Source organism: Chrysoperla carnea, chromosome X (genome assembly GCF_905475395.1).
Source record: "Chrysoperla carnea chromosome X, inChrCarn1.1, whole genome shotgun sequence".
NCBI lineage: Eukaryota > Metazoa > Arthropoda > Insecta > Neuroptera > Chrysopidae > Chrysoperla > Chrysoperla carnea.
Window position 1 is genome coordinate 33,156,998 of NC_058342.1, and position 24,490 is coordinate 33,181,487.

The 24,490-nt window shown below is 31.0% G+C and overlaps 2 protein-coding genes across 2 annotated transcripts; both read right to left on the minus strand.

Annotated features, from left to right (window-relative positions):
- Nucleotides 1–4,723: 4,723 nt before the first annotated feature.
- LOC123302786 (keratin-associated protein 6-2-like) lies at nt 4,724–6,873 on the minus strand. Its single transcript, XM_044885879.1, has 3 exons — nt 6,617–6,873; nt 6,237–6,553; nt 4,724–4,756 (listed from the first exon to the last, which is right to left on the minus strand). Exons 1-2 carry the CDS (start codon nt 6,823–6,825, stop codon nt 6,247–6,249), a joined length of 516 nt encoding a protein of 171 aa, XP_044741814.1. The 5' UTR covers nt 6,826–6,873; the 3' UTR covers nt 4,724–4,756; nt 6,237–6,246.
- A 4,247-nt stretch (nt 6,874–11,120) lies between these two features.
- Nucleotides 11,121–23,874, minus strand: LOC123303067 (zinc finger protein 423). The gene is made up of 7 exons (XM_044886165.1): nt 23,787–23,874; nt 20,503–20,729; nt 16,062–16,204; nt 15,332–15,743; nt 14,161–15,240; nt 13,220–13,579; nt 11,121–12,590 (listed from the first exon to the last, which is right to left on the minus strand). Exons 1-7 carry the CDS (start codon nt 23,872–23,874, stop codon nt 11,121–11,123), a joined length of 3,780 nt encoding a protein of 1,259 aa, XP_044742100.1.
- Between the last annotated feature and the right edge of the window lie 616 nt (nt 23,875–24,490).

Here is a 24,490-nt window from a genome sequence, read left to right on the forward strand (position 1 = left end):
CAATGGGTAGAACAATGCAGATCTGCTGTAACACATCATGGCCATGCCATTTCAAACTGTACTAACATTATTATTTAATGAGGGTCTAATTACAAAGAATTGTATTTGTACTGCTACGCAAAACCCAAACAATATTTGTCATACAAATAAAATGAAATTCTCTCCAAATAAATTAAGATCATATTACATGTTTCGAGGAAAAGGTACTTAAGTTAGGTCTGGTCACAACAACCAGTAACTTTACTTTATATACCCTATGAAAATGAGTATAATTTTGTTACAAGCCATCAATTTTTTTTGGTATGGTATCTTCAATATATCACGGAAGTCCTTAGCCATCTTTTAATAAGTTCATTCTTCCAAATCCAAGAAAAGGCTGAATAATTACAACCTGACCCCATTTCTAGATATACGACCTCCCCTGAAATTTAATTCTTGCAATACAGTCAGCAAATTGAGGCCTCCAAGCTTGTTTGTAAGTTGATAAACTCATCCAAAAGCTGCCCCCGAATTTTTTAAAGGGATCCACATCCCCTAGCGAATTTGCCTTTCTCTGGTTCTTTCCTTTCATCGGAAACCATTTAGTACATAATTTCGACCAAATATTGTCTTTTGTACGCATCGAATAAAAAAAAATTGTTAGACATCTGAAATATGACGATTTAATGAAAAATTTTCACGTTAGCACTTGGAGTCGAGGGATTTGCAAGTTTAGCATTAGGGCTGACATTGATAGTGACGTATACACAGGGTATGGACGGTGGCCGTAGTAAACATTGTTGTGTATTTAATTATATAATGTTTTAAAGTCAGTAGTCAGTACTTAAAATCGTTTTGCTTCTTGAGTGTAGTTAAAGATGATAGTGTTTACATTGTAATCAACTTACAGCTCAAATGTTTATATTTTGAATACAAAATTATAGTCCAATACATAAAGAAACGATTCTGGCTGGAGATTGTTGGACAACAGGCCAAGTTTCCTACCAACATCGAATGATAACATCCCCAGATTGCCCCAAACCTAATTTTAAAATTTCAACCATAAAATACCAGTAGAATATACAAAGTTGATAGACTTTTTAATCCCTTTTTTGATACATATCGTTCTGTGGTATCGGATGAACCGATTTTGCAAAGATGCTCTCAGAATTAATTTGTTATGACGATATTCAGATATGATATTGAGCAAATTAAACTAAAATAAGGTATCCTAAGAAGTTACAATTTCTTCAGGACAGATTTTACATTTTCCGTCAGGTTTCCTAGCTCTGAAAAGCGAAAATTGTTGTAGGAAGGGAACCCTAACTAAAACAAAAAACATTAGCTTGGTAATCTGATAAATTAAACATAAATTTGATTATTTTAAACATACAATTATTTCTAAAAGTCACAAATTATAAATGTACTGATAACAATTTGTTAATATACTTTTTGGTGGGTGAAACGTTTTTTCTCAAAATTCTTTTTGTTTTGATTTGAAACGTTTTTTCTGCTTAATCATTATGACTTAAGAACAATTTCTAATTTTATATTAAATAAAAAGAAAAAAAAAAGAAAAAAAAAGTGAAATGTATATAATTTTCAATTTCATTTGAATTAAAAATGATAAAATTATCTATTTTCCTTAATTTCACTAACAACTTAATTTAATTAGATATGCAATGTTCATTACTTAAATGTATTAAGTATTGCATGTACGCATTGTCATTAGAAACATAAATTTAAAAAAAAAAATACTTTTTAAAGGATAAGCTTTTATTGTACAAAAAAAAAAAAATTATTATTTCTATGATTCATTCACCGATCGCCTCAAGCTTTTACAATAGTTGTCACGTAAAAGTGACTCATAGAAATTATATATATATATATATAATAATTTAAGTTAAATATCTTTTATTTTAATTTTCCCAATTTAACAAAAGCTCCAGGTAAAAGCAAAATTGACATGTTAATTTACATCTTTTCAAACACCTTTAACCAAATTTTCAACGAGATGCTTTTTTTGAGTTCGGAAGGAATAAATTTCTCTATTGCTTGTGCTATAAATTTGATTCTCCATAAAATGAGTACGGTATCGAACCATTTACCTTGATACATTTGTCCACACACTCACAATTTGACCCTGAATTTTTGCCCAAATCATTGATGAATGCAGGCAGTAAGCTACTAAGTGTAAATGCACTTTTATAAAATTTGATTTCATTGTATGTTTATCGTGCAATGCACAGGTTTTAGCATAGTTTTCAAATGAAATTTAAATGAAAATTTGATTGTCAACAAAATATGGCCAATTCAATTATTTTTAATTTAATATTCTTTATATTTTTTATCAAATTTGTTTATTTACAATCCGTAAATTCGTTAGGTAAGTTCATTTTTCTCTAAGTTCACCAGCTTTTACACCAGTTTATTTTATTCCGTTTCACTGTTTCAAAAAAAAGTTTGGGAGGTAAAATATTCTGCGAAAAAAGAGCTAAATGTTATTCTTTTTTCTAAATTTTTTTGTTTGTATTAAAATTGCAATATTTCAAAAATTCTGTGTCCGAAACTGTTAAAACTTTTTGAGCATCTTGTCATTACCTAATTAAAATAAATTGGAAAGCAGCAAGCATTAATTTTAGTTCCCGGACTGGATAAAACATAAAAAAATGGTACGAGAAACTTTCTTTTCATTATAACTCCGTTTAATTTTCGTGCAAATGACTTGAAACGTTTTTCATTTTCAAGGTTTTTTATAATACTTTAAAAAGTGTATGATATATTTTTTCAAAGAAGGTCAAATTTTTCAGTTATTTAACGTTAAATACTCGAATCAAAGTATATAATCTTTCACTTAATCTAATAAATTTGCGGAGCTCGTACGTCGAAATTTTTGATTTTACGAAAAAACTTTTATTGAAAAAACATAAATTGTAGGAAATTTTCTGAGGTTTAATTTTGTTTGTATATATTTTCGTCGTAAAATGACTCGGAAAGGAAATATTGTCAAAAAACTACTTTTCGACGCCATTTTTCCAATATATCGGTGCGAGCGGCAAAGATACAAAGTAGCAAAGTGGAAATTCGAAAAGAATACCTCAAAATCTATAAAATCTCTCATTTTCAATACTCCCGAAAAACTTTCCAGGTAAAACTACCAGATGACTATACTATAAAATTTTGTTTTAGAAAAAGGCGATCCCGATTTGCAACTAATCACATCATTAGATATCGTACAAAATTATTTAAATCAAAAAGCTTCAAATCATTTATATTTAATAAAACCAGACGATATAAAGCACAAAGTACGACGTTATTATGCTCAAGTACCAGAGAAATTGTATTATCTTGGTGATGTTAACCCAAATTTATGGAAAGATTACAAAAAGGAGTTACCTCCTGGTTTGTACATGGATGTCTTACCAAATAAACGTGTCAATGTCCAAATTATTCGCACAAAACGTTTAAAGAAAAATTTTCCAACGTTTTCATTACGTACCGGCTACGACATTCTCCATTGTATGCTGGATGCGATTGTTTCATTGCTTACCAACCGATTGACGGAAACTTATAGCAAATTCGTATCCATTATTCTTAAAATTATCATGATTTTTACTAATTTGGCTAAAAGATTATGTTTACGGTCTCTTAGGTAATATCATTAGGACTACTTTAAGACCGCGATTAAATAATTATAATTCTAAGCCATTGGCTCTTTTTAATCGGGTAATTTTTCTTGTTTTTTTACTACCGGAAAGATCTACCAGAAAGGGGGAGCTTTAAAGGAGAAATTAATTTTTTTTTTCGTAAACTAATTTCGACCGAGATTTGTCTCTCACAGCCATACCAAGAAGGTCTTAACAGATTAGGAGATAATCTGAAAAACCAACAATTAAAGACATGGGCCAGCTACGAGGGAGGGCGAATCGCCAAAAGCCTGTTGGGTGAAGGAAACTCGCTCGGTAACAGAGCCGAGGAGATCTTGAAACTAAACAGAGCTGATATTAGAGTCATCGTAGAGTTACTCACAGGGCATGATAACCTGAACAAGTTCCAACATCAGATTGGAAAAAGACAATTTCCCGCGTGTGACAGATGCTTAGAAAATTCAAAAGAAACATCGATCCACTTTCTCTGTTACTGCCCGGCGCTCATACAGCAGCGAAGGAAATGGTTTGGTCCGGCCATAGTCGAACCAGAAGAAATTTGGAAACTCAGCGCTAGACAAATCCTGGGTTTCAGTACATCAGTTGGTTATAATAGCCACTGAAAAGCGTAGCGGGAAAGAGTACAAGGGTCTATTTGGCTAGGTGCTCTGAACCATTGCTTCCAGGCGCGATCCTCGAGCATGGCCCACTAACCTACATACCCATACCCATACCCAAGTCAGTGGTAACTGATTTACCCCCGACTTGTCTCCTCCTCGATACACCCATGACTCCAAAACCTAGGTCTCTGTTAACAGAGAAGCAAAAGTTAAGGATCTTTCATGGCTATTGGAGGATTTGCTTCTAAAAAATTCCCCATGGTTGGATTATATATTTTTTTAATCGCAGTCTTATAAATTAGGATACCATCAGGGGTGTAGCCAGAAAAATGTTATACAAAATTCCTTAAATTTATTATGAAATTAAAATTTCAATGGCTACGCACCTGAATAGTTGATTGTTATTGGTTAAAAATAAAAAAATTTTGATAAAATAAGATTTTGTTTTATTTTTTAAATTTTGTACATTTGAAAAATATTATTGACCCTGCATTTAAAAAAAATTTGTACCTGAAAAAAAAAGAAAAGAAATGTTTATTAAAATGATTTAGGATTTAATTAAAACATGTATGACGTCATAATACAAATTAAAAATGTCAGGTTTTAGTAATTTTACTTTTCCGCTGTTAATTATTTAAATATGTTAATTTTTGTGGATCTTTGTGACAAATTATTGACTTTGAAACTTGAAAGTGAATTTTAATTTCTTTTATTTATTCAATCAAGGATATGCAAATTAGCAAACGGTATCAAGGAAAATACGAACTTTTTCTTTTAAGTGCCAATTAATCTAAATTAGTATTCGAAGCCGTAGTAACTTTCGGTATTTAATATTGTGTTTAAACGTTCGACTTTCACTTTTTCCGATTTCGTTTTCAGAGAGTCACTTTTATTTCGAAAGTCCCAATTTTATTTGTCTAGTTTGATATAATTAACATGCAAAAATTCCGTTTTTGAAACAAACTGAAAAATTAGGGCTTAGAATAATCTGCAATAATTGCAATATTTTGTTGTGGAAATTTAATGATCAAGAATTTTGGAAAGCACAATAATTTCTACATTTTTTCAAACAGTGTAATCCCATTGAAGGGTTTTTAATTTTTTCGAATAAAAAACGCTACTGTATTAGGTACTTTCTGTTTTAGTAAGAACAAGATTTTAATTTTTTGGTCAAATTCGGAGAATTCATACGTTTTTCCGCGAGAAATGACAAATCGACTAAAATCCTTAGATGTTCCAACTTATACGACAAATTTTTCCTCGATTTTTTCATGAAAAGGTAAAAATTATTGTACCAGAAAAATTTGTTGCCACAAGGAAATTTCTATTCGCTTTAGGAATATTTTGTCTCCCTTTTAAATCATAGTTTCAAGGAAAAATTTTCTTGATTCAAGCAATTATTTTAAGTCTGAGAAACCCTTTTTTCTGTCTATATAAAGAATTATTTATTTTTCGGTTAAATTCGGAGAATTCATACAATTTTCCGCGAGACACATCACGAAATTCGAAAATTCTAGTGCAAAATTGGAGAAATGGCAAATCTATTAAAATCTTTTGGTGTTCCTAATTATACGACTGATCTTTCTTTTCTCCTTGAATTTTTCATGAAGAGGTATACAAATTATTTGTACCAGAAAAGTTTTATTGCCACAAGGAAATTTCTGCTCGTTTTAAGAATATTTTGTGTCTCTTTTAAATCCTTGTTTCAAGGAATAATTTTCTTAAATAAGTCCGAGAAATCCTTTTAGAAAAACTATTTTGCCAAATTTATAAAAAATGTGCCAAATATTAAGTGATCAAATACATTTTTCATATTTTTTGCCATTTTCAGCCACAACACAGAATTTTTATCATGTTTTCCGATCCGAGACTATATACAAATTTTCAAAACACGTGTATGTAATCATGTTAATATCATCACATAACTTGCGTATACATTCTAGGAAACTTTTTAGGCATTTCTAAGAGATTTGAAAGTATTTGAACTTACATGAATAGTTTTACCAAACTCCACCATGGCCGTAGGCAGATGCATAGCCTGATGAATAACCTGAAGAGTAACCATAACTGCTTCCATAACCTCCATGACCATAACCTCCATATACTACTGGAGTACTAACGTATGTTACAGATGATGGGTAAGAGTGATGGTAGTGATGAACTTGAGATGGTGCATAATAGCTACCTCCATAACTTCCATGTCCATAACCATATCCACTTCCGTATCCATAACCTCCGTAAGATTTGGCACCATATGCAGCAGCTCCTAAGCCTCCTAATACCAAAGCTTTTTTAGCTACTAAACCACTAAAAACAAAAAAATCCACAGTTAATTTTCCATCCCGATTTAAAATATCAAATTAAATTTACCCTCCAATAGCTGCTCCAGCTAAACCAGCTGCTCCAGCACCCAACAATAGTTTAGTACCAAGGAACCGTTTGGCACGTGTTTGTTCCGGTTGAACACCGGTTTCAGTGAATGGTGTTGGTCCATTATTTTCGACTGGATTTAAGATTTCTGTTCCAGCCAATGCCAAACCAATGATGGCGAAGAATGCAACTAGTGTTTGTGGTAACATTTTGAGCACAGTTCACGCAAAAAATTTTGTCAACTGGTTTATTTAAAATTTGTCACCTGATATATATAGGCTGCCATCTTCATGGCCTTGGGGTTAGATTAGCTGTTCAAATTATCATATTTGAAATCCGGTAATCGATGAAGATAGGTCACATATCACATTTATTACACAATATTTATAAGATCGTTAACAGCAACAGGTTATTGGATTCGTCCACAGGTGGGTGTGTGTTGATTTAAGGAAATTTTGCTCATATTTGGGTATTTTTTTGTATTTTTTAATAATTATGTTAAGTGGTTTCAAGGAAATCCAGTTTTAATAATTTTCACTTTTCAATTATTAATCAACAAACTTTTTTATTGATTTTAATTCTTAACTATGTTAAGAATTTTTCTTCTACAACGTGTTCCAAGAGATATCATTAAAATATAAATTTCTGTTTAAGCAATAATTAGGTATCACTTATGAGAAACTAAGAATTTATTGGTGATTCTATGAAAAAGTGTACCATAAATGAAACAATTATATACTAACCCGACTATTAGTAAAAGCTTGAGGCGCTCAATTTAAAATATCAAAAAAGAATCGGAACGCCTCATTTACTCCACGTGCCTAATTATTTTTCGATTCATACTTGATATAAAGCGCCTCAACCTTTTACAAATGAGTGACTTATAGATAAAATTATTTTCTACTTTTTAGTACAATAAAAGCTTGTCCCTTAAAAAGTATTTTTTATTAAAATTTTTAATTTAAGACTAAAAAAATGTATATATATCAAATATGGTGGAAGCGATGGGAAAAATTAGGAAGCCAAAACCTTACCATACATTGTCATCCAAACTAAATGTGCATGCAAAATTTCAGCTCAATCGGAAACCGGGAAGTGGCAAAATAAAACGTCTTTTGGGTCAAATGCAGTATTTATACGTTTTTTGATTATTATTGAAATTGCAAGAAAGTGGTTTAATTAAACCAATATTAATTTTCTTGTGAAAATTTTCTGCTTTAAAACTATTCATTAAATATTGGATTGATTCGAAATCATTTACATGTACCTTACAAAATTAAAGCCAATTACAAGTGATACACTCTGTAAGTAGCATCTACTTGTGAAGAACTAGCTATAAAAGTTCATCATTCCGGATCTTTTACTTTTAGAATCATAACAACAACGAAATATTTTTGGTCATTGATCTAAGCGTTGGAGCAGTTTGGTCAGAAAAAAATTGATTAATCGCTTTTTCAATTGTTGTAAAGCAATTTTCAAAAATTTATAGTTAGTAGAATAGAAGTTGTGTGGCATTTCATTCGTAATTTCAAAGTCCATCTCTTGAATTGTTTTTAAATGCAGTTTAGTTTTGATTTTACTAAAACAGATGGCATTGTTATCGTATTATGTAAGATCCGTCGAGAATGTAGAGCGCATTGTCTTTAAAATATGTAAAAAAATCGATAACTACCAATGAAAAATTGTAACGCTACATTGATGCGTTATTTAACTCTGTGACTTGTGATATATTCAATCGTTAATTCTAGTTAAAAGAAACTTAATTTATCATAAACCTTAGTTACATATATAAAGCACAAATATATTTCGCTTATTACGAAATAGATGGCATTAATAAAAGTTTCTATGCAATTGGGGTACCGATATTTTGATCAAGAAAGTTAAAAATTCTCGATTTCACAAGCTTATCCGCAAATTTTAACCTTTTCGCATTGAATCCATTGAAAAATTATAGTACAATAATTGAGTAATAGATAGCATCAAGTAATTTTTTATCGGCAACTGTTATATATAACATGTATTACTAGTTGCCTAACCATTGGTAAACGTGAATTCCATCTGGACTCAGAAATGATTATAACTTAATAAATATTAATTAAATTATATAATTTAATTTCAATATAATAAACTTTCAGGAAAGTCAATCCCTTTTTCGCGTACGACAATTTTCCACAAGTTTAGGGGAAATTTCTCTTACTTAAAGAGATTTTAGAAATTGATAAAGGGATCATAAATGGCAGATGTTAAATACGCTCGACTGTGGTTTATAGAAAACAGGCAATTAGTAGCCTTAATTATACAGATCTCCGAAAGAAAAACGCTTTCCTTTTATAGAGATTCAAGTTTCTCACTTTTACGGCCTCGCCGTTAGGGGGGGGGGAGGCACAGGTAGATATACGAAGATATAAAAAATAACGGAAACAAACAATTGACTGAGTTAACTATTAAAATACCCTGTATAGTAAATATTACTTGCATTATTTTTAATAAATTAGAAAAGTTAAAAACAACCAACACAATTATATCACAAAAAACTAATTGAAGCTACCTGCAAATTTGAATCTGCTGGACACATGAGTTTTTCCTCACGGGTAAACAATGATGTTTAAGAAAAAATGTTTCAAACAAAAGTTGTTTATGTTTTAATAAGGAAAATTTTGTATGCTTAAACCACTAAAGATTCACAAGATGGGTCCTAATGATGGAGATCCAATTCACCTATGTTGCTCATTTACAAACTCAAACATGATATCTTTTATCGTTTTTGAGCTATCGTTTTAAAAAACGGACAGACAAAAAACCGGAAATTGACTCTTTAGGTGATTTTATGAACACCGATACCAAAATTTGTTCGTAGCATCAATATTTTTAAGCGTTACAAACTTGGGACTAAACTTATCTTGACATATATTTCATATATACAGGGTGAAAGATGAAAAGTTGAACGAGACAGATAAATTTTCGGTTGATTGAATTTGCTACAGGCCTCGCGCTGTAGCTTGACCCGACACTGGTGCTAATATACTTACGTTGAGGTTAGAATTTGCTTAATATGTTTAGAATTATGGATAAATAAATATGAATTGAGACGTAAACTTGGGACTAAACTTATCTTGACATATATTTCATATATACAGGTTGAAAGATGAAAAGTGGAACGATACAGATAAATTTTCCGTTGATTGAATTTGCTATAGGCCCCGCGCTGGCTTATCCCGACACTGGTGCTAATATACTTACGTTGAGGTTAGAATTAGCTTAACATGTTTGGAATTATGGATAAATAAATATGAATTGAGACGTTTTATTAATTTTTAATAAGTATTTATTATTTTGGCAATAAAAAAATCACATTCTCATTTTTATTTGAATCAAAAAACACCATTCATTTTTGTTCAATTATTTACAATAAATATGCAAAAATTTACAACTTTTTTATTATACTTTTACTTGGCTGGAACTGCAACTGGAATTGATAAAAACATAACAGGACTAATTTCAAAATGGCTTGGCTTATATATTACAATCAGATCAATCAGATCATCAGATCACTGATCAACTGATTTAGTAGTCCGTCCAATTATTGTCAATTATTTCTAGACAAAACAAATTGAATATTTTTATTGATTTTTATAGCAAAGCTATTGTAACAAAAATATTATTTACATGTTAAATGGATGCTATACAGGGTGTTCTGTTATTGGTGGCAGAAAATTATACCAGTAAATTAAGCTTATCAAGACAAATGGAAAAGCTCTTTACTAAATTTCGATCTGTGGTCTGATTCGGGAGATATGGCTATGGGAAAAATAGAAAGATTTATGAATTCACAGACCTATCAAATTCATTAAATTAGTAGATGTCACAGAATATAGAGGGGACTACCATAAAACATTTATTGATTGTAAATTGATTTAATTGGGTAGCGAAACCTAAAAAAATACTTTGTTGTCCTTATTTGTAAAGAAAACAAAAAAATAAAACATATTTATCAAATTATTTCACCAATACAGAGACACTTAGATGTGGGAGGTATCAAATTATATAATTTTAAAACTGCCTCAAATGAGTTAACAACAGATGGCATGATATTCGAAAAAAGGCATTATGTTTTATGTATCACACAATTTTATCCCCCCGTATCTATATTAATATATAATTTGATTCCTCTCACATTTAAGTGTCTCTGTATTGGTGAAATAATTTGATAAATATGTATTATTTTTTTGTTTTCTTTATAAATAAAGACAACAAAATATTTTTTTTTAGTATTCGCTACCCAATTAAATCAATTTACAATCAATTATTGTTTTATGAGAGTCCTCTCTATATTATCTAAGTGACACCTACTAATTTAATGAACTTGATAGGTCTGTGAATTTATAAATCTTTCTTTTTTTCCCATAACGACATCTCCCGAATCAGGCCTCAGATCGAAATTTGATAATCCTTTTTTTTTGAAGATTAAAAATCCTTGACTTGTACACCTTGTAACAAAAAAAACTTAACTATTAGCAACAGTTGTCGATTCAACTAAAGCACGATTTGTAGAATTTGGTGAACCTCCAACTTCAATATATTCATTATCTGAAGATACCGAACACGGTGCATTCTTATTATTCTTCTCCGTTAAATCGTTACCATGCACCGATTTAGTATGATTCATAAAATGTTCCAACTGATGAAAATCCAAATGACAATCTGTACACTGATAATGTTGCCTATAAGTATCAACATTCGTAGCCACACTGTTACTGTTACTGCTATCAGCCGAAGATTGATGTAGCGAATAACTATGATTATCCAATTCGGCACGGAAAAAGAATCGAGACGAACATTTCTGACAATCGTACGGACGATTCGTTAAACCATGTTCTAACATGTGCGAATGTAATCCTTGTGCGCCCGTAAACACCGCTGAACATAAATAGCAAGTGAAACTACCAAAACCGGCGAATGTATGTTCGATTAAATGTATTTGTAACTTATACGAGTTCGAAAACTTGCTCCGGCATAAATGGCACTCGTGTTGGAATTGTGAATTCGATGTTGATTCATTTAGATGTGTTGTTATATGATTTTGAATTTCTAGTTCTGTATCGAAATTTAACTGGCATCGAATACATGAGAATTTTTGTTTTTCTTCCATGGTCGATTGTTGATGTAAGGTTTTTTCGAGGTTGTAACTATGTTGAATAAAACAATCCTTACAAATGGCCCCTCCACCGGATATCAACTTCGATTTATCTAACGATTTTAAGCATAGAATGCATTGGAATTCGTTTGTGGACGATGTCGATAGAATATTGCGTATGTGAAACTGCGCATGCATTCGGACTTCAATATTTGAGATCAATGTTTGTCGACAAATCACACACGGATACGGTAACGCTATTTGTCCACTATTATTATTGTTATTTGAATTTCCCGCGGCGGTTGAATGTTGAATTAAATGTGTATAATACTGATCATCGGTCGATAATGTCGCTTTACATTGAGTGCAACAGTTCCCGGACACCACTTTGCAATGAGTTAATTTGTGCTCGGCTAAAAGAGCAGCGGATGGACAAAGTTCATCACATATATTACACTTATGTTTACCAGAAACGCCACTACTTTGCGAATGATTCTTCATGTGACTTTCTAACTCAGTCCGTGACTTACAATTTTCGTTACAGTATGCGCAATGTAAGCTAACCACACCATTTTTCGAAGTGGATTTCATATGATGGACTAACTTACGATGTGCAATTAATTCCGTTTCATTTGCAAAATCATTTCGATCACATAAATCGCATATGTTGACTTTGTAATCGGGTGTTTCTAGTTTGATACAATTCAGTGATTGTGGATCTTTTGTGTTTTCATGTGATAACGTTGATTTCGATTTCGATGAATTGAAATGAGTTGATGTTGAGCTTGATTTTTGATCGTATGTTTCTTCAATTTGTGTTGAGCCACCATTCGAAGAAACCTGAAACAAATTACAAAACAAGTGAAAAAAAAAATTGACAGAGTTAATTGTTGAAATATCCCGTATAGAAAGTTTTGAATGTCAGTGCTTGTATGTAGCTTTTCAGTCGCGTTTTATTTTTATTTTCGAAAGTATTTTCTAGAATTTTATAAGTGACACCTACTCATTTAATGAATTTGATAGGTCTGTGAATTCATAAATCTTTCTATTTTTCCCATAGCCACATCTCCCGAATCAGGCCTCAGATCGAAATTTGGTAGAGAGCTTTTCCATTTGTCTTGATAAGCTTAATTTACTGGTATAATTTTCTGCTATCAATAACAGAACACCTTGTATACTTTACCGTGAAATTTATTGAGGAATAAATAATAAACTGAAAAAAATTACTAGCAGGGAAATTTGTTCTTAAGGCAGCAAGTAAATACTTTGATTTAAGACAATATTTTCTTGCTAAACTTTAATTTTTAAGAAGTCAAATACTTATTTAATTGAATTAAAGAGGTCCTTTCGACGCTAATTTTTAAATAAATGCACAATTTACTGCCAGAAAGCGAAACGACCTTCTTAAGACGATTGGACCATGAGAATCTTCTAAAAATTACTGGAAAAAATGTTGGATTTAAACTTACTTGATTCGTAGATTGATGATAGTCTTGCATATGTCGTTCCAACAAATATTCCACTTGGAATATCTTGGAACAAATTGGACACTTGTATGGTTGAAAATGCATCGTTAAATGTAATTGAAATTCAATTTCTGATTCGTATTTGTTCAAACAGAAATGACAACGATACTGATACTGTTTTGGTGTATTGGCTGGCACAGATGGGGACACTTGATGAATTGATGGTAGTAAATTTGCGCTATGATTTGTGCGTATATGGATTTTACCGGATTTTTCTGTACGAAACACAGATCGTACATCATTTGGACACATAACACAACGAAATAATTGATTTTCACCACTATGTTTAACCGCAAAATGTACCTGAAAGAATCAATTATTCGTTAAGAAGATTAGGGATTTCTATAAAACTTTATAATTACATTTTTTCATTAACAAAGTTTCCAAAAATCACAAAAATTTCCTAGGTCATCGGGCTTTTTATTACTTTTTTTATCGTTCAAAGTTGGCTGAAAAATGATGAATCATATAGGTTATCCTTTTCAATTGGATGTTTCTATATCAACAAATCTAGAGAGTGTGACAAAAAACTATCTCGAAATAATACCATCAAAATATAAGGTTGATGATATCAAAACAAAATTTTAATTTAATTATGAGTTCATCGAAGATCCATCATTTTGATGAACAGAGACGACTATAGTTAGTTTATTCATGATTGAAGAGAGATATCTATATTATCAAATTTATAAGCATCACTTGCACACAATATATTATATATTTTTATAGTTTCATGGTATTGTAAAGTTAAAAATAGCTCATTACTTGAGTACAAAGCATGTATTTGGTTTATATGTATGTACCGTGCAATAATCCAAAACTTTTTGACATTACTGTAAGGAAACAATCACCTTAAGAGATATAATTATTTTATATTTACTTACTTGAATCGCAACTCGTGACTCGAATAATTCCTTACACAACGAACATCGAAACACATGCTGCGCATGTGTATCCAGTAAATGCTTTTGTAGATCATCTGCATTGGTAAAAGTTTTCGCACATGTTTTGCAATTGTACTCAGTAACGGATGCCAGAAAATGTGTACAAATATGTTTTTCCAAAGTATGATGATCCTTAAAAATTTGCGTACAATGTGGACACGACAGCATGTAAGACGTTTTTAGAATATCATTTAATAAATTATTTTGTGGAAATTTTTGTGAATGCTCGAACATCGAACGAATTCCATCTCCACTACCGCTATGTTCTAAATGGATTTTTAAGTGAATACGAAATGATTCGAAGTCTGGTAAAGCTGCATCACATTGACTGCACAGTAAAGTGTTTGGCATGTCTAATGGATTCGGGGTAGATGAGCTGGATGTCCGCGATAATGGCGTGGATATTGTATCGATATTATTTGTATAAATATTCGTGGATTCTAATTGTGCTTTCTTAAACCGTTTCGCTCCATACGTGTCATGCGGTTCATTCAGCGATGTCTTCTTACTCAAATCCGTTGGTTTAATTTGTTCCGATTGATGGACTTGGAAAAAATGTTCCGTCATTTGATCACGTGTCTCAAATTGTTGAGTACAATATGGGCAAACATTCTGATACATGTTACGATGCACTGTCAATAAATGATGTTGGAACATTTGTGGATTTGAGAATTGGAGGGTACAAATGTGACATACCAATTTTGGACTATCGATAATTGGGGAATGTAAATGATAGTTTAATAGTGGTGGTGAATTATGTTGGATATTCGATGAGGATGAGGATAGCGGGGCGGGAATTGGAACAGGTGTTTGAACTCGGGAGGATGAAGAAGTTATCCCATTGATGTAATGTTTCACATCAACGTGAACTTTTAATTCGTCCATCGTTTGAAAATCTTCTGAGCAATAAATACAAACTAAGGTAACACTCGGAGGTGTTTCTTGTTTCGTTATTATTAAGGGGGTTGGTGATTTTTCTTTTGCTTGTAAATCTTGTTGATGGTATGATGCAATATGTTTCTGAAAATAAATTAAGAAAATGTAAGGAATAAAACTATATCTGGCCTAAACTCTGACTAAAGGGATAAAATTATATCTGGCCAAAACTCACTTGTAAGAGTGACGTCGATTCAAAAAGCTCCCCACAATGTGAGCAACAATTATTCTCCGATAACTTTGATGGACTGGACGCTTCAGGTGTAGGTGTTGCCATCGACAGAGATGAAGTTCTAATTGGTGCTGTAGAAATTCGTAAAGGTGATTGCGGTGACGTCACCGTGATTGTGGTCGATATTTCCGATTGTCGTGTCAAATCTATACACGAAGAAGTTGTCGATGTAAGGGTTGGGGTCGTTGTGACTACCATTCCCATTCCCACCTGTTGTTGCTGCTGACGTTGTTGTTTTTTATGATTTTGCATGTGTGACGTCAGAGCTGCAGCAGTATTGTACCCTCGATTACATGTAACGCATTGAAATGGCTTACCATTATCGTGGGTGCGTAAATGAATTTTTAAGTGGTCACTGTAACAAAATCGGATTAGTTTTGATTGGGTTGCTTTAATTTATTATACACTAACATATTATCACTGCCATCTGTTGAGCAAAATAAGTCGTATGAGGGATTGGAAACAAATGAACATGTATGGGTAGCGAATACTAAAAAAACTATTTTGTTTTTTTTATTTATAAAGAAAACAAAAAAATAGTACTACATATTTATCAAATTATTTCACCAATACAGAAACACTTTTTAAACTGCCTCTAATGAGTTAACAACAGATGGCATGATATTCGAAAAAATAGACAGGTAATAAAAGTATAAGTTTTCAAATGATTTACCTTCTGGAAAATGCAGCTTCACAATGTGTACAACGATATTTTTTATCACCGGTATGTAATTTGATATGCCGATCACGTGACCGTTTATATTTAAATAATCGTGAACAAAATTCACATTTGAATGGCATCTTGTCATTGTGCGTCTGAAAGCAATGAAATTTGTAAATTATTAAAGGAAACTGAACCCTAAATTACGATGAAGTGTGAACTATATCGTATACTGTTTTTTTTATCCATTATGAAATATTTTTTTAAAATAATTTCAAGCGATATCGCAAAATGAGTAACCTTAAAATAAAATGTAAATATTAAACAAAAATTTTATCTCGTTCTTTGAATTTTCTTTAGTAATAAAAACTCAAAAATCACGAAAAACTAATTAATTTGATTATTAGACACATATTTCTAGAAAAAATTGCCTAAAATTCGATCATTATATGAGATTTTTGAAGATATTTTAAGCACAATACAACCAATCGTTAAATAGACCCGATTTTTGTTTTTTATGGGTCAAAATTACCTAATGAACTGAATTTTATCGAAATTGGAGCCAAAAATATTATTTCAATTTTCTAAAATTTTCTTAAGGGGTACCCCTTAGAAAAAATCGAAAAAATCGTGAAAAAAATTTCTCAGTTTATAAGGTAATTTTGACCCAAGAAATTCAAAAATCATATAAATTTGAAGATCAGGTGGACAGTTTTCGAGATATTGTCAGAAATCGATCCGATATATCGTTTTTCTGAGAAACTGTTCTCCCAATCGTCAAATGAAACCAATTTTTGAACTTTTTGGGTCAAAATTACCTTATCAACAAAATTTTGTCGAAATTGGAGCGAAAATTTTTTTTTCGTTTTTTTGAAATTTTCTTAAGGGGTACCCCTTAGAAAAAATCGAAAAAATCGTGAAAAAATTTTAGTTTCGGAATTTGATAAAACTCAGTTTATAAGGTAATTTTGACCCAAGAAATTCAAAAATCATGTTAATTTGAAGATTAGGCAGATAGTTTTCGAGATATTGTCAGAAATCGATCCGATATATCGTTTTTCTTAGAAACTGTTCTCCCAATCGTCAAATGAAACCGATTTTTGAACTTTTTGGGTCAAAATTACCTTATAAACAAAATTTTGTCGAAATTGGAGCGAAAAAATTTTTTTCGATTTTTTGAAATTTTCTTAAGGGGTACCCCTTAGAAAAAATCGAAAAAATCGTGAAAAAAATTTTGTTTCGGAATTTCATAAAACTCAGTTTATAAGGTAATTTTGACCCAAAAAATTCAAAAATCGGTTTCATTTTACGATTGGGGAAACATTTTATACTTTTTGAGTCAAAATTACAATTTTTTGTCGATTTCTAAGCGGTACCTCTTAAGATAATTCCAAAAAATCGAATAAAATTTAGAGTATATTGTAAAATTGCAGTTTACTTTTCGATCAACCTTAAAAAGGAACTAAAAGATGTCCCACCCTATAGTAATACTAGGTAGCGGAACCTAATGTTAGATAAGAAATAAAAAAGTGATTGTTTTTGAAAATAAACAAAGGTATCACAGACTTGTGGAAACAAACTGAAACAATTCAAAAGATTTTCACAAAGTATGCATGTTCTTTGTTCAAACCCATCCTGCTAGTCCAGTTCATGTCATTTTAAAGTTCCGTCCGTCCTGTGACGAATCCTGCTCCTGCCTCAGCTTGTATTCATAAAACATAATGATCAGTTACGTTTAGTCCTGATAACACACTTATAATAGTACAGTAGCCGACCTAAAAAATGGTCTTGTTTTGCTTGTTGTCGGGTATTTATTAAGAAGTGGAATAAAATACACTACATCGTGCAGAGAACGATTGTCATATTTCGCTGTATTATACATTTTCCATTTTCCTTGTTTATTTTCAATTTCCAAGTCTAAATTTTTACCCTACAAATGTAAAGTTTGGCCCACAAAACATGAGATAAACTAATTTTTTTGTAAAAATGTCAACCGAGTGTTTTTTTTACTTGTTTCAAGTTCTTAGTTTTTAATTTTTCCTTTAATTTCTGATCAAAACTACATTTTCATGAAGTTTAAAACCTTGAATCTCAAATATCACAGTTCATTGTGTACATACATAATTTGTAAACCATATCATTTAGCCATTTATATTATATGAAGTAAAAAGAGTTCTTATGAACGTTCTTATGTATAAAACAAAGAAGATTTGCATATGTATACATATGAATAAACACAGCTGGTCAGACTCAATCAATTGAAGTTGTACACACACAATACCAATCAAACACAGTAACACATAACTGAAACACACCACAACACACAGTACACATTCCCTCTTTGTTTTAAACATAAGAACGTCCATAAAAACTCTTCTTACTTACAATCGGTATATAATTTAGTCATGTTCTTCCTCTGTTGTCCTTAATATGATTTCTCTCCACTTTTTAATAATGTCTAACAAAAAACATGATAGAATTTTTCACACTTAGCTACTGTACTAAAACGCTAGCATGTAGTAAAAGTAAATACGAGTAAGTACTGATTACTAAACACTGACCACTAACTACTGGACTGTACTGTCATCATATTGTCTTTTATTTCTTTGTAAAGTGACGTATATCAGAATCTGTACCAGATAAAATTCAATTTTAAGGTAGTAATAGCAGTATCGAGTCTCACAGTTAACGACTATTTTGTTTAAATTTATTCAAAAGATCATAGTTGCCTTAGTTAAGGATGTATCAGCATGGTAGTGGGGCACAAATTTAAAAAAATATGTATTTTCAATTTTGATGATAAATTATATTATAACTTTAAGAAAACAATTTTTCGATATCTGGCGTAATTTTCAAAATATCGAAAATTGAAAATTATTCAGCTTTCGATATTTCGAAAACCAAAAATTCATCATCAGAGTTGAAAATAAGGTACAAATAATTGCATACACAAGTCTAAACTTGCCATGGCGCTGGTACTAGGTTAGGTTAGATTATATTGGATATCCACGAAGGACACACTTAGGCTATAGAGAACCTTTGTGATACCATACATGTGTTTTACCACCTTTCCGTTGATAATTTCATTTATCAGCTCCTCAATTTCAGAGACTAAGTGCACCTTCTTCATGCATATACCATACACTACACCAACCCATCACAACTATTAATTAAATTAATTTTGTTGCGACGACGGGAATCGAACCCACTACCCTAAGCATACCGCGGACGGAATTGGTTAGGGCGACTGTTGCTGGTACTACCTTAATTATAATTTTTTTAGTATCATTAGTTATAAATTATTCAAAAATGATTGCTGATTTGACTAAAATGTTTCTCGTCTGAATACTGCTATACTACCTTAAATGAAAATTGTATGTTTTTAGTACAGAGGGGCCGCCAGCCGCCCATTCTATCTGCGTACCACGATCTATGTACCTTTACCTAGTATCTAATTCTTTAAAATCTAAAGCAGAATTTAAATTTTAACACGTTTAATATAAACGTTTTTCTTTTGAAGTTATGCCGACTAACAACACTTGTGTCTTTTTTGATTGCTACTAGATTTGAAGATTAAGGAGGTGTTCTTAGTGAGCTATTTTATTTTATTTTTGTTTACGTAAATGTAAATAGTTGACTTGACCTTTTTATCTCAAATCTAAATTAAATTCAGGCACACATTAAAAAATAGTTAAGGCCACTTAACTTCTCACAATCAAAATTATACATAAGTATCAAATTTTTTTTAAATTTGAGAAAAAAAAATTAATTCAGCATTATAAATTCTATTGAATCACGGTGGATGCTCCGAAAATCTAAAAAAGGAGTTGATGATTGAATGATTTTCATGGATTAAGAATAAAAAGGAAAACGAAAATTTTCTTAAGATTTCCCTTCGCTAAGATAGTTTTCTTATTGTTGTCGACTTCAAAATCGGATTTTTCATTGCTCAAGAATGTTTCACAAGAACACTACTGGAATCTACCTCACGGTTAAACAATTATGTTTATTATATTATTATATTATATGTTTATGAAAAAATGTTTCAAGTAAAAGTTGTTTATTTTGATATAAGAAACATTTTTTCTATTTAAACTTTTGTTTTATCTATGAGTTCTACGGACCCAAGACTCAATTGACCTATGTTGCTCATTTACGAACTAAAACTCACTTTTTACGTCCTGAACACCTTATAAATATTCCAGTTTCATATCTCTTTATGTTTTTGAGTTATCGTGTCTCCAGACGGACGGACAGACAAACAGACAAGCGAAAATTTAGTAATTAGGTGATTTTATGAACACCATGTTCATTTCATGAAGTCAAAATTCTTAAATTAAACAAAATCTCAAGAATTATTACAGATTATTCCATTTCTAAGTTAAAACATTTATCGAAAATTTCAATTTCGAACCAAAAAGTCTAAGAACAAAATAAAAATTTCTGCACAAACCTGTTCATGTTTTTTTAAGTAGCTCAAACGTGGAAATGCTTTCGTACAAAATTGACATGGATATGGTGTCGATTCCGTGACACCCACAGTAAACACCAATTCAGATTCAGGTAAATCACTGCTTGAATTTGGTGTTGGACATGATGAAGCTGGTGTGGGTGGGGTACGTGGCTCTTCACCATTATCAGATTGCCAACTACCTCCACCAGATTCTGTTCCCAATGTATCTGAAACAAAATTTGTTATTTATAATTTTTAATACACAAAATACCCCTTCAAATTATTCTTAACACATTGTAGTTTTTAAAATCGCATCATAATACAGGTTATAAAGAAGCTAGTTATTTGTGCCCATAATGCACTAAATTACAGGAGTTATTTTATTATTTAAATTAGGTTCAGTATCATGTACTGAATGTAAATGCAGAAAATCCTCACAAAAATAGGCGGAGGAAGTGCCTCCATTTTAAGGAAAATCGTTTTAGGCTATAATAATAATAATAATGGGGGTTTAAACTCCATTTTTATGACATACGCCATATCACAGAGGCCACCCACATCATTATTATTTAATCTTTATTATTTTTGATGTGGGTGGAATCGGTATATTCGTTCTCATTCAAGCGACGACAATGTGATCAATTCTGCATTCCCATTAATTATAAATTGTTAACACTGCCGCTGCCTGGATTCGAACCCCCAAACTTTCAAAACGTTTTCTAAATAGCCCAACGTTCAAAGACTAACGCCTTAGACCGCTAGGCCATTTAGGCTATATCTCTATAACCGTGCACTTGGAGAGCAAAAATGGTAATAACTTTTATTGTAGAAAACTAAATTAATTGATTTCGACTTATAGTCCAATTTCATACTAAAATAAGAAATTTATACTGCCTTAATGTCCGATTTACCCTAACACTCTAAAAAGCAATTTCTTTCTACATTAACCCGAAATAAGAATTGACCCGAAATTATCTGTACAAACTTTTCATTGCCATCCAAATCTTAGTTCCTTATTTTGGATTTAAGAAAATTACAAAAAATTGGTGATAATTCAAAGATTTGTAACGTAAAAGAGACCCATCGTTGCTGTGAACTACTTAAAGAGTCATTTGAAATGATCCAAATTGTAAAATGATCACGTAATACACTCAACGGCAGTGGATATGATCTTTGAACTCTTACATGGACATAAATTTCTTAAACGTGTTGATAAGTGTGGGTTCCACTGCACCGTTTAAAACAATCTATGCCGACAAAGGTTTAATTTACATGTTTTTTTGTTTATCAGCTCTGTGAAGTTAATCCACTACATTCAAAAATTTTTAAAACTTTTAGTTCGTATTGAAAAAACGTCATAAAGATTTTTTGGGGTTTTTAAAGACTTTCATATTTTACCATATTTCGTTACAAAAATCGTTACACGATGGTTTTTGGGGTGGCTCAACAGGAATATCGTGACAGAATTGGTCCCAGAGGTACCTGGTGCAACAGTATATCCGTCGCCGTACGACTAAACCTAGTATACCTTGATATATTTCATATATACATGGTATAAAAACTTGTGTTTTGTTTTTAAAAATTTATAATCATTTAATTTTGTAAATGTAAACATTATAGCGATTTAAAAAAAATATTTTATTAAATATTTATAATATCAATATTTTGAAATTTAATATTTGTAATATTTCAAACAGTTAAACATATCAGCAATCAACATAAATTAATGTTATCGCTTTTAATCAAATAATTTAGATGACTATTTGCAGTAAAAATTTATTTTCTATAACTTTATTGAGTATACAATTTCAATTTAACGAATATTACTTATTCGTTAAATTTCTAGAGTTATCTATATCAAAAGTATTTAAAATTCCTATTCACACTATCAGAGTCAAGTTATTTTTTACAGATATTTATTAATATAATACCTTTTATAAATATTTGGATACAAAGTGTTCAAGTGAAAATAATTCAAAGTTTTCATTTGAAATATTTTATAAAAAAAACAACAAGTGAAAACAAACAAATTACTGAGTTAATTGTTAAAATACCATGTATATAGACAGTGTTGATTACTCTATCAAATTACACATACATACATGTCACACATATATAACTGATATTCCCATATAATACATACTATAAAATTTGGGCCTAATTTGTGCCCTCACGGGTAAACAGTAATATTTACGAAAAAATGTTTCAAACAAAAGTTGTTTCTTTTTTTATAAAGAACATTTTTTATATTTAAACTTTTGTTCTATCTCTAACGGCTTACAAAATGAGTCCTACGGATCCAAGATCCAATTTACCTATGTTGCCCAATTACGAACTCTAATTGATTTTTTATGTCCTGAGGACGCTGTAAAAATTTCAGTTTGATATCATTTTTCGTTTTTGAGTTATCGTGTTGACAGACAGACTGACAGACAACCGAAAATGGACTTTAAAAATTTTTTAAAAATTTTAATAAAAAATACCTTTTAAGGGACAAGCTTTTATTGTACTACAAAGTATAAAATAATTTTATCTATAAGTCACTCATACCCGAATATTTGTAAAAGCTTGAGGCGCTTAATATCAAGGATGAATCTCAAGGAGTAGATGAGGCGTTCCGATTCATTCTTGATATTAAGCGCCTCAAGCTTTTACAGATAGTCGGGTATGAGTGACTTATAGATAAAATTATTTTATACTTTTTAGTACAATAAAAGCTTGTCCCTTAAAAAGTATTTTTTATTAAAATTTTTTTAAATAATTAATTTCTCGTAAACCAGAATTGGCTTGATATTTATACAAAAGGTGTATTAAATACTCATTAATTGACACACAAATTTTCAGTTCTTTGGTAACACTTTCGCTATGGATCGAAATACCTTAAATAAATCATAATCGATCCAATATTTCGCAGATATTTCTTTTAAAGCTGAAAATAATTTGCAATAACTCCAAAATTTTGGTAGACACAAAAATTTTATTTTTACATGGATTTTCCGTCTGGAATTGTTTCGTGATTTTTTAAACATTTAACTAATCCGATTAGAATATTTTTAGATTTTTTGAAAAAAATAAAAGTCGACCTTATTTTTGAAAAAAACAAATTTTAAACTTTGCCGGGAGACAAGAGACCTCGAAAATCTGAGACTTCAGCCCAAAAACAAAGAGATGGAACTCCTCCAAAAATATAAAGCCTTAAGAAAAATTTCAGTTCTCAACAATAAAAAATTTTTACTGAAATTTTTCTATAAAACAACATTTTTTTACAAAAAAATTTGGCGTACCTTTTTTCATGAATGTAGGTGGAAAATGATGATTTTGAATTTTTCCAATTAAGAACTCTAATCGACTACTGTTACCTTTAAATAACATTTCTCTGAATGTTTCAGTTTTAATGTCAATGTCATTCTGTCATGTTTTTGGATGAAAATAAACAAATCACATACACTTGAACCCGCGTTGATCACTTAACAAGAAATAAAGAATCAGCTATCAGTAATCAGTATAAAAGTATCTAATTCTAGTATCAGTATTTTAAGTCCCACTAAACAACAATGCTTTAGTGAACTCTCTGAGATGCCACGCCACGTGTTTACTTCACTTACACTACAATCAAATAATTACACCGCGTGTAACAATCATTATCTCTCCCACTTCTACTTCAAACAATTTAAGCATAAAAAGGTGCCGCGATTATTTTGTTTCCGTTTCAATTATTACGATTTAAAAAAAAAAGTAAATGCGCCGAATCATTTAATAGTTAACTTGTTTATTATTTTCATATAGAATAATAGTAAAGTAATAGTGCAGACATAGTGACTAGTAGTTAGTGCCACTACCAGTGCACTTCAGTGTTCTTAGTGTTGGGTACATAATTAAATATGTATCATTGGTTCATGGTTGTATGGGAGCTACTGAGGGCGGTTTTATACGTCCCTAGGGAGGGTCATCTTTATTTTAATATATCACCACCACTATAATAATGTTT

Excerpts from the sequence above, each read along its gene's own strand:
- LOC123302786 (XM_044885879.1), bottom strand. The coding sequence starts at position 6,825 with ATGTTACCACAAACACTAGTTGCATTCTTCGCCATCATTGGTTTGGCA. Across the intron at positions 6,554-6,616 it reads GCTGGAGCAGCTATTGGAGG|TGGTTTAGTAGCTAAAAAAG; the intron begins GTAAATTTAATT and ends TTTTGTTTTTAG.
- LOC123303067 (XM_044886165.1), bottom strand. The coding sequence starts at position 23,874 with ATGTTATTTAAAGGTAACAGTAGTCGATTAGAGTTCTTAATTGGAAAA. Across the intron at positions 20,730-23,786 it reads ACCTACATTCATGAAAAAAG|ATACATTGGGAACAGAATCT; the intron begins GTACGCCAAATT and ends ATTTTGTTTCAG. Across the intron at positions 15,744-16,061 it reads GAAGCTGCATTTTCCAGAAG|TGACCACTTAAAAATTCATT; the intron begins GTAAATCATTTG and ends ATTTTGTTACAG.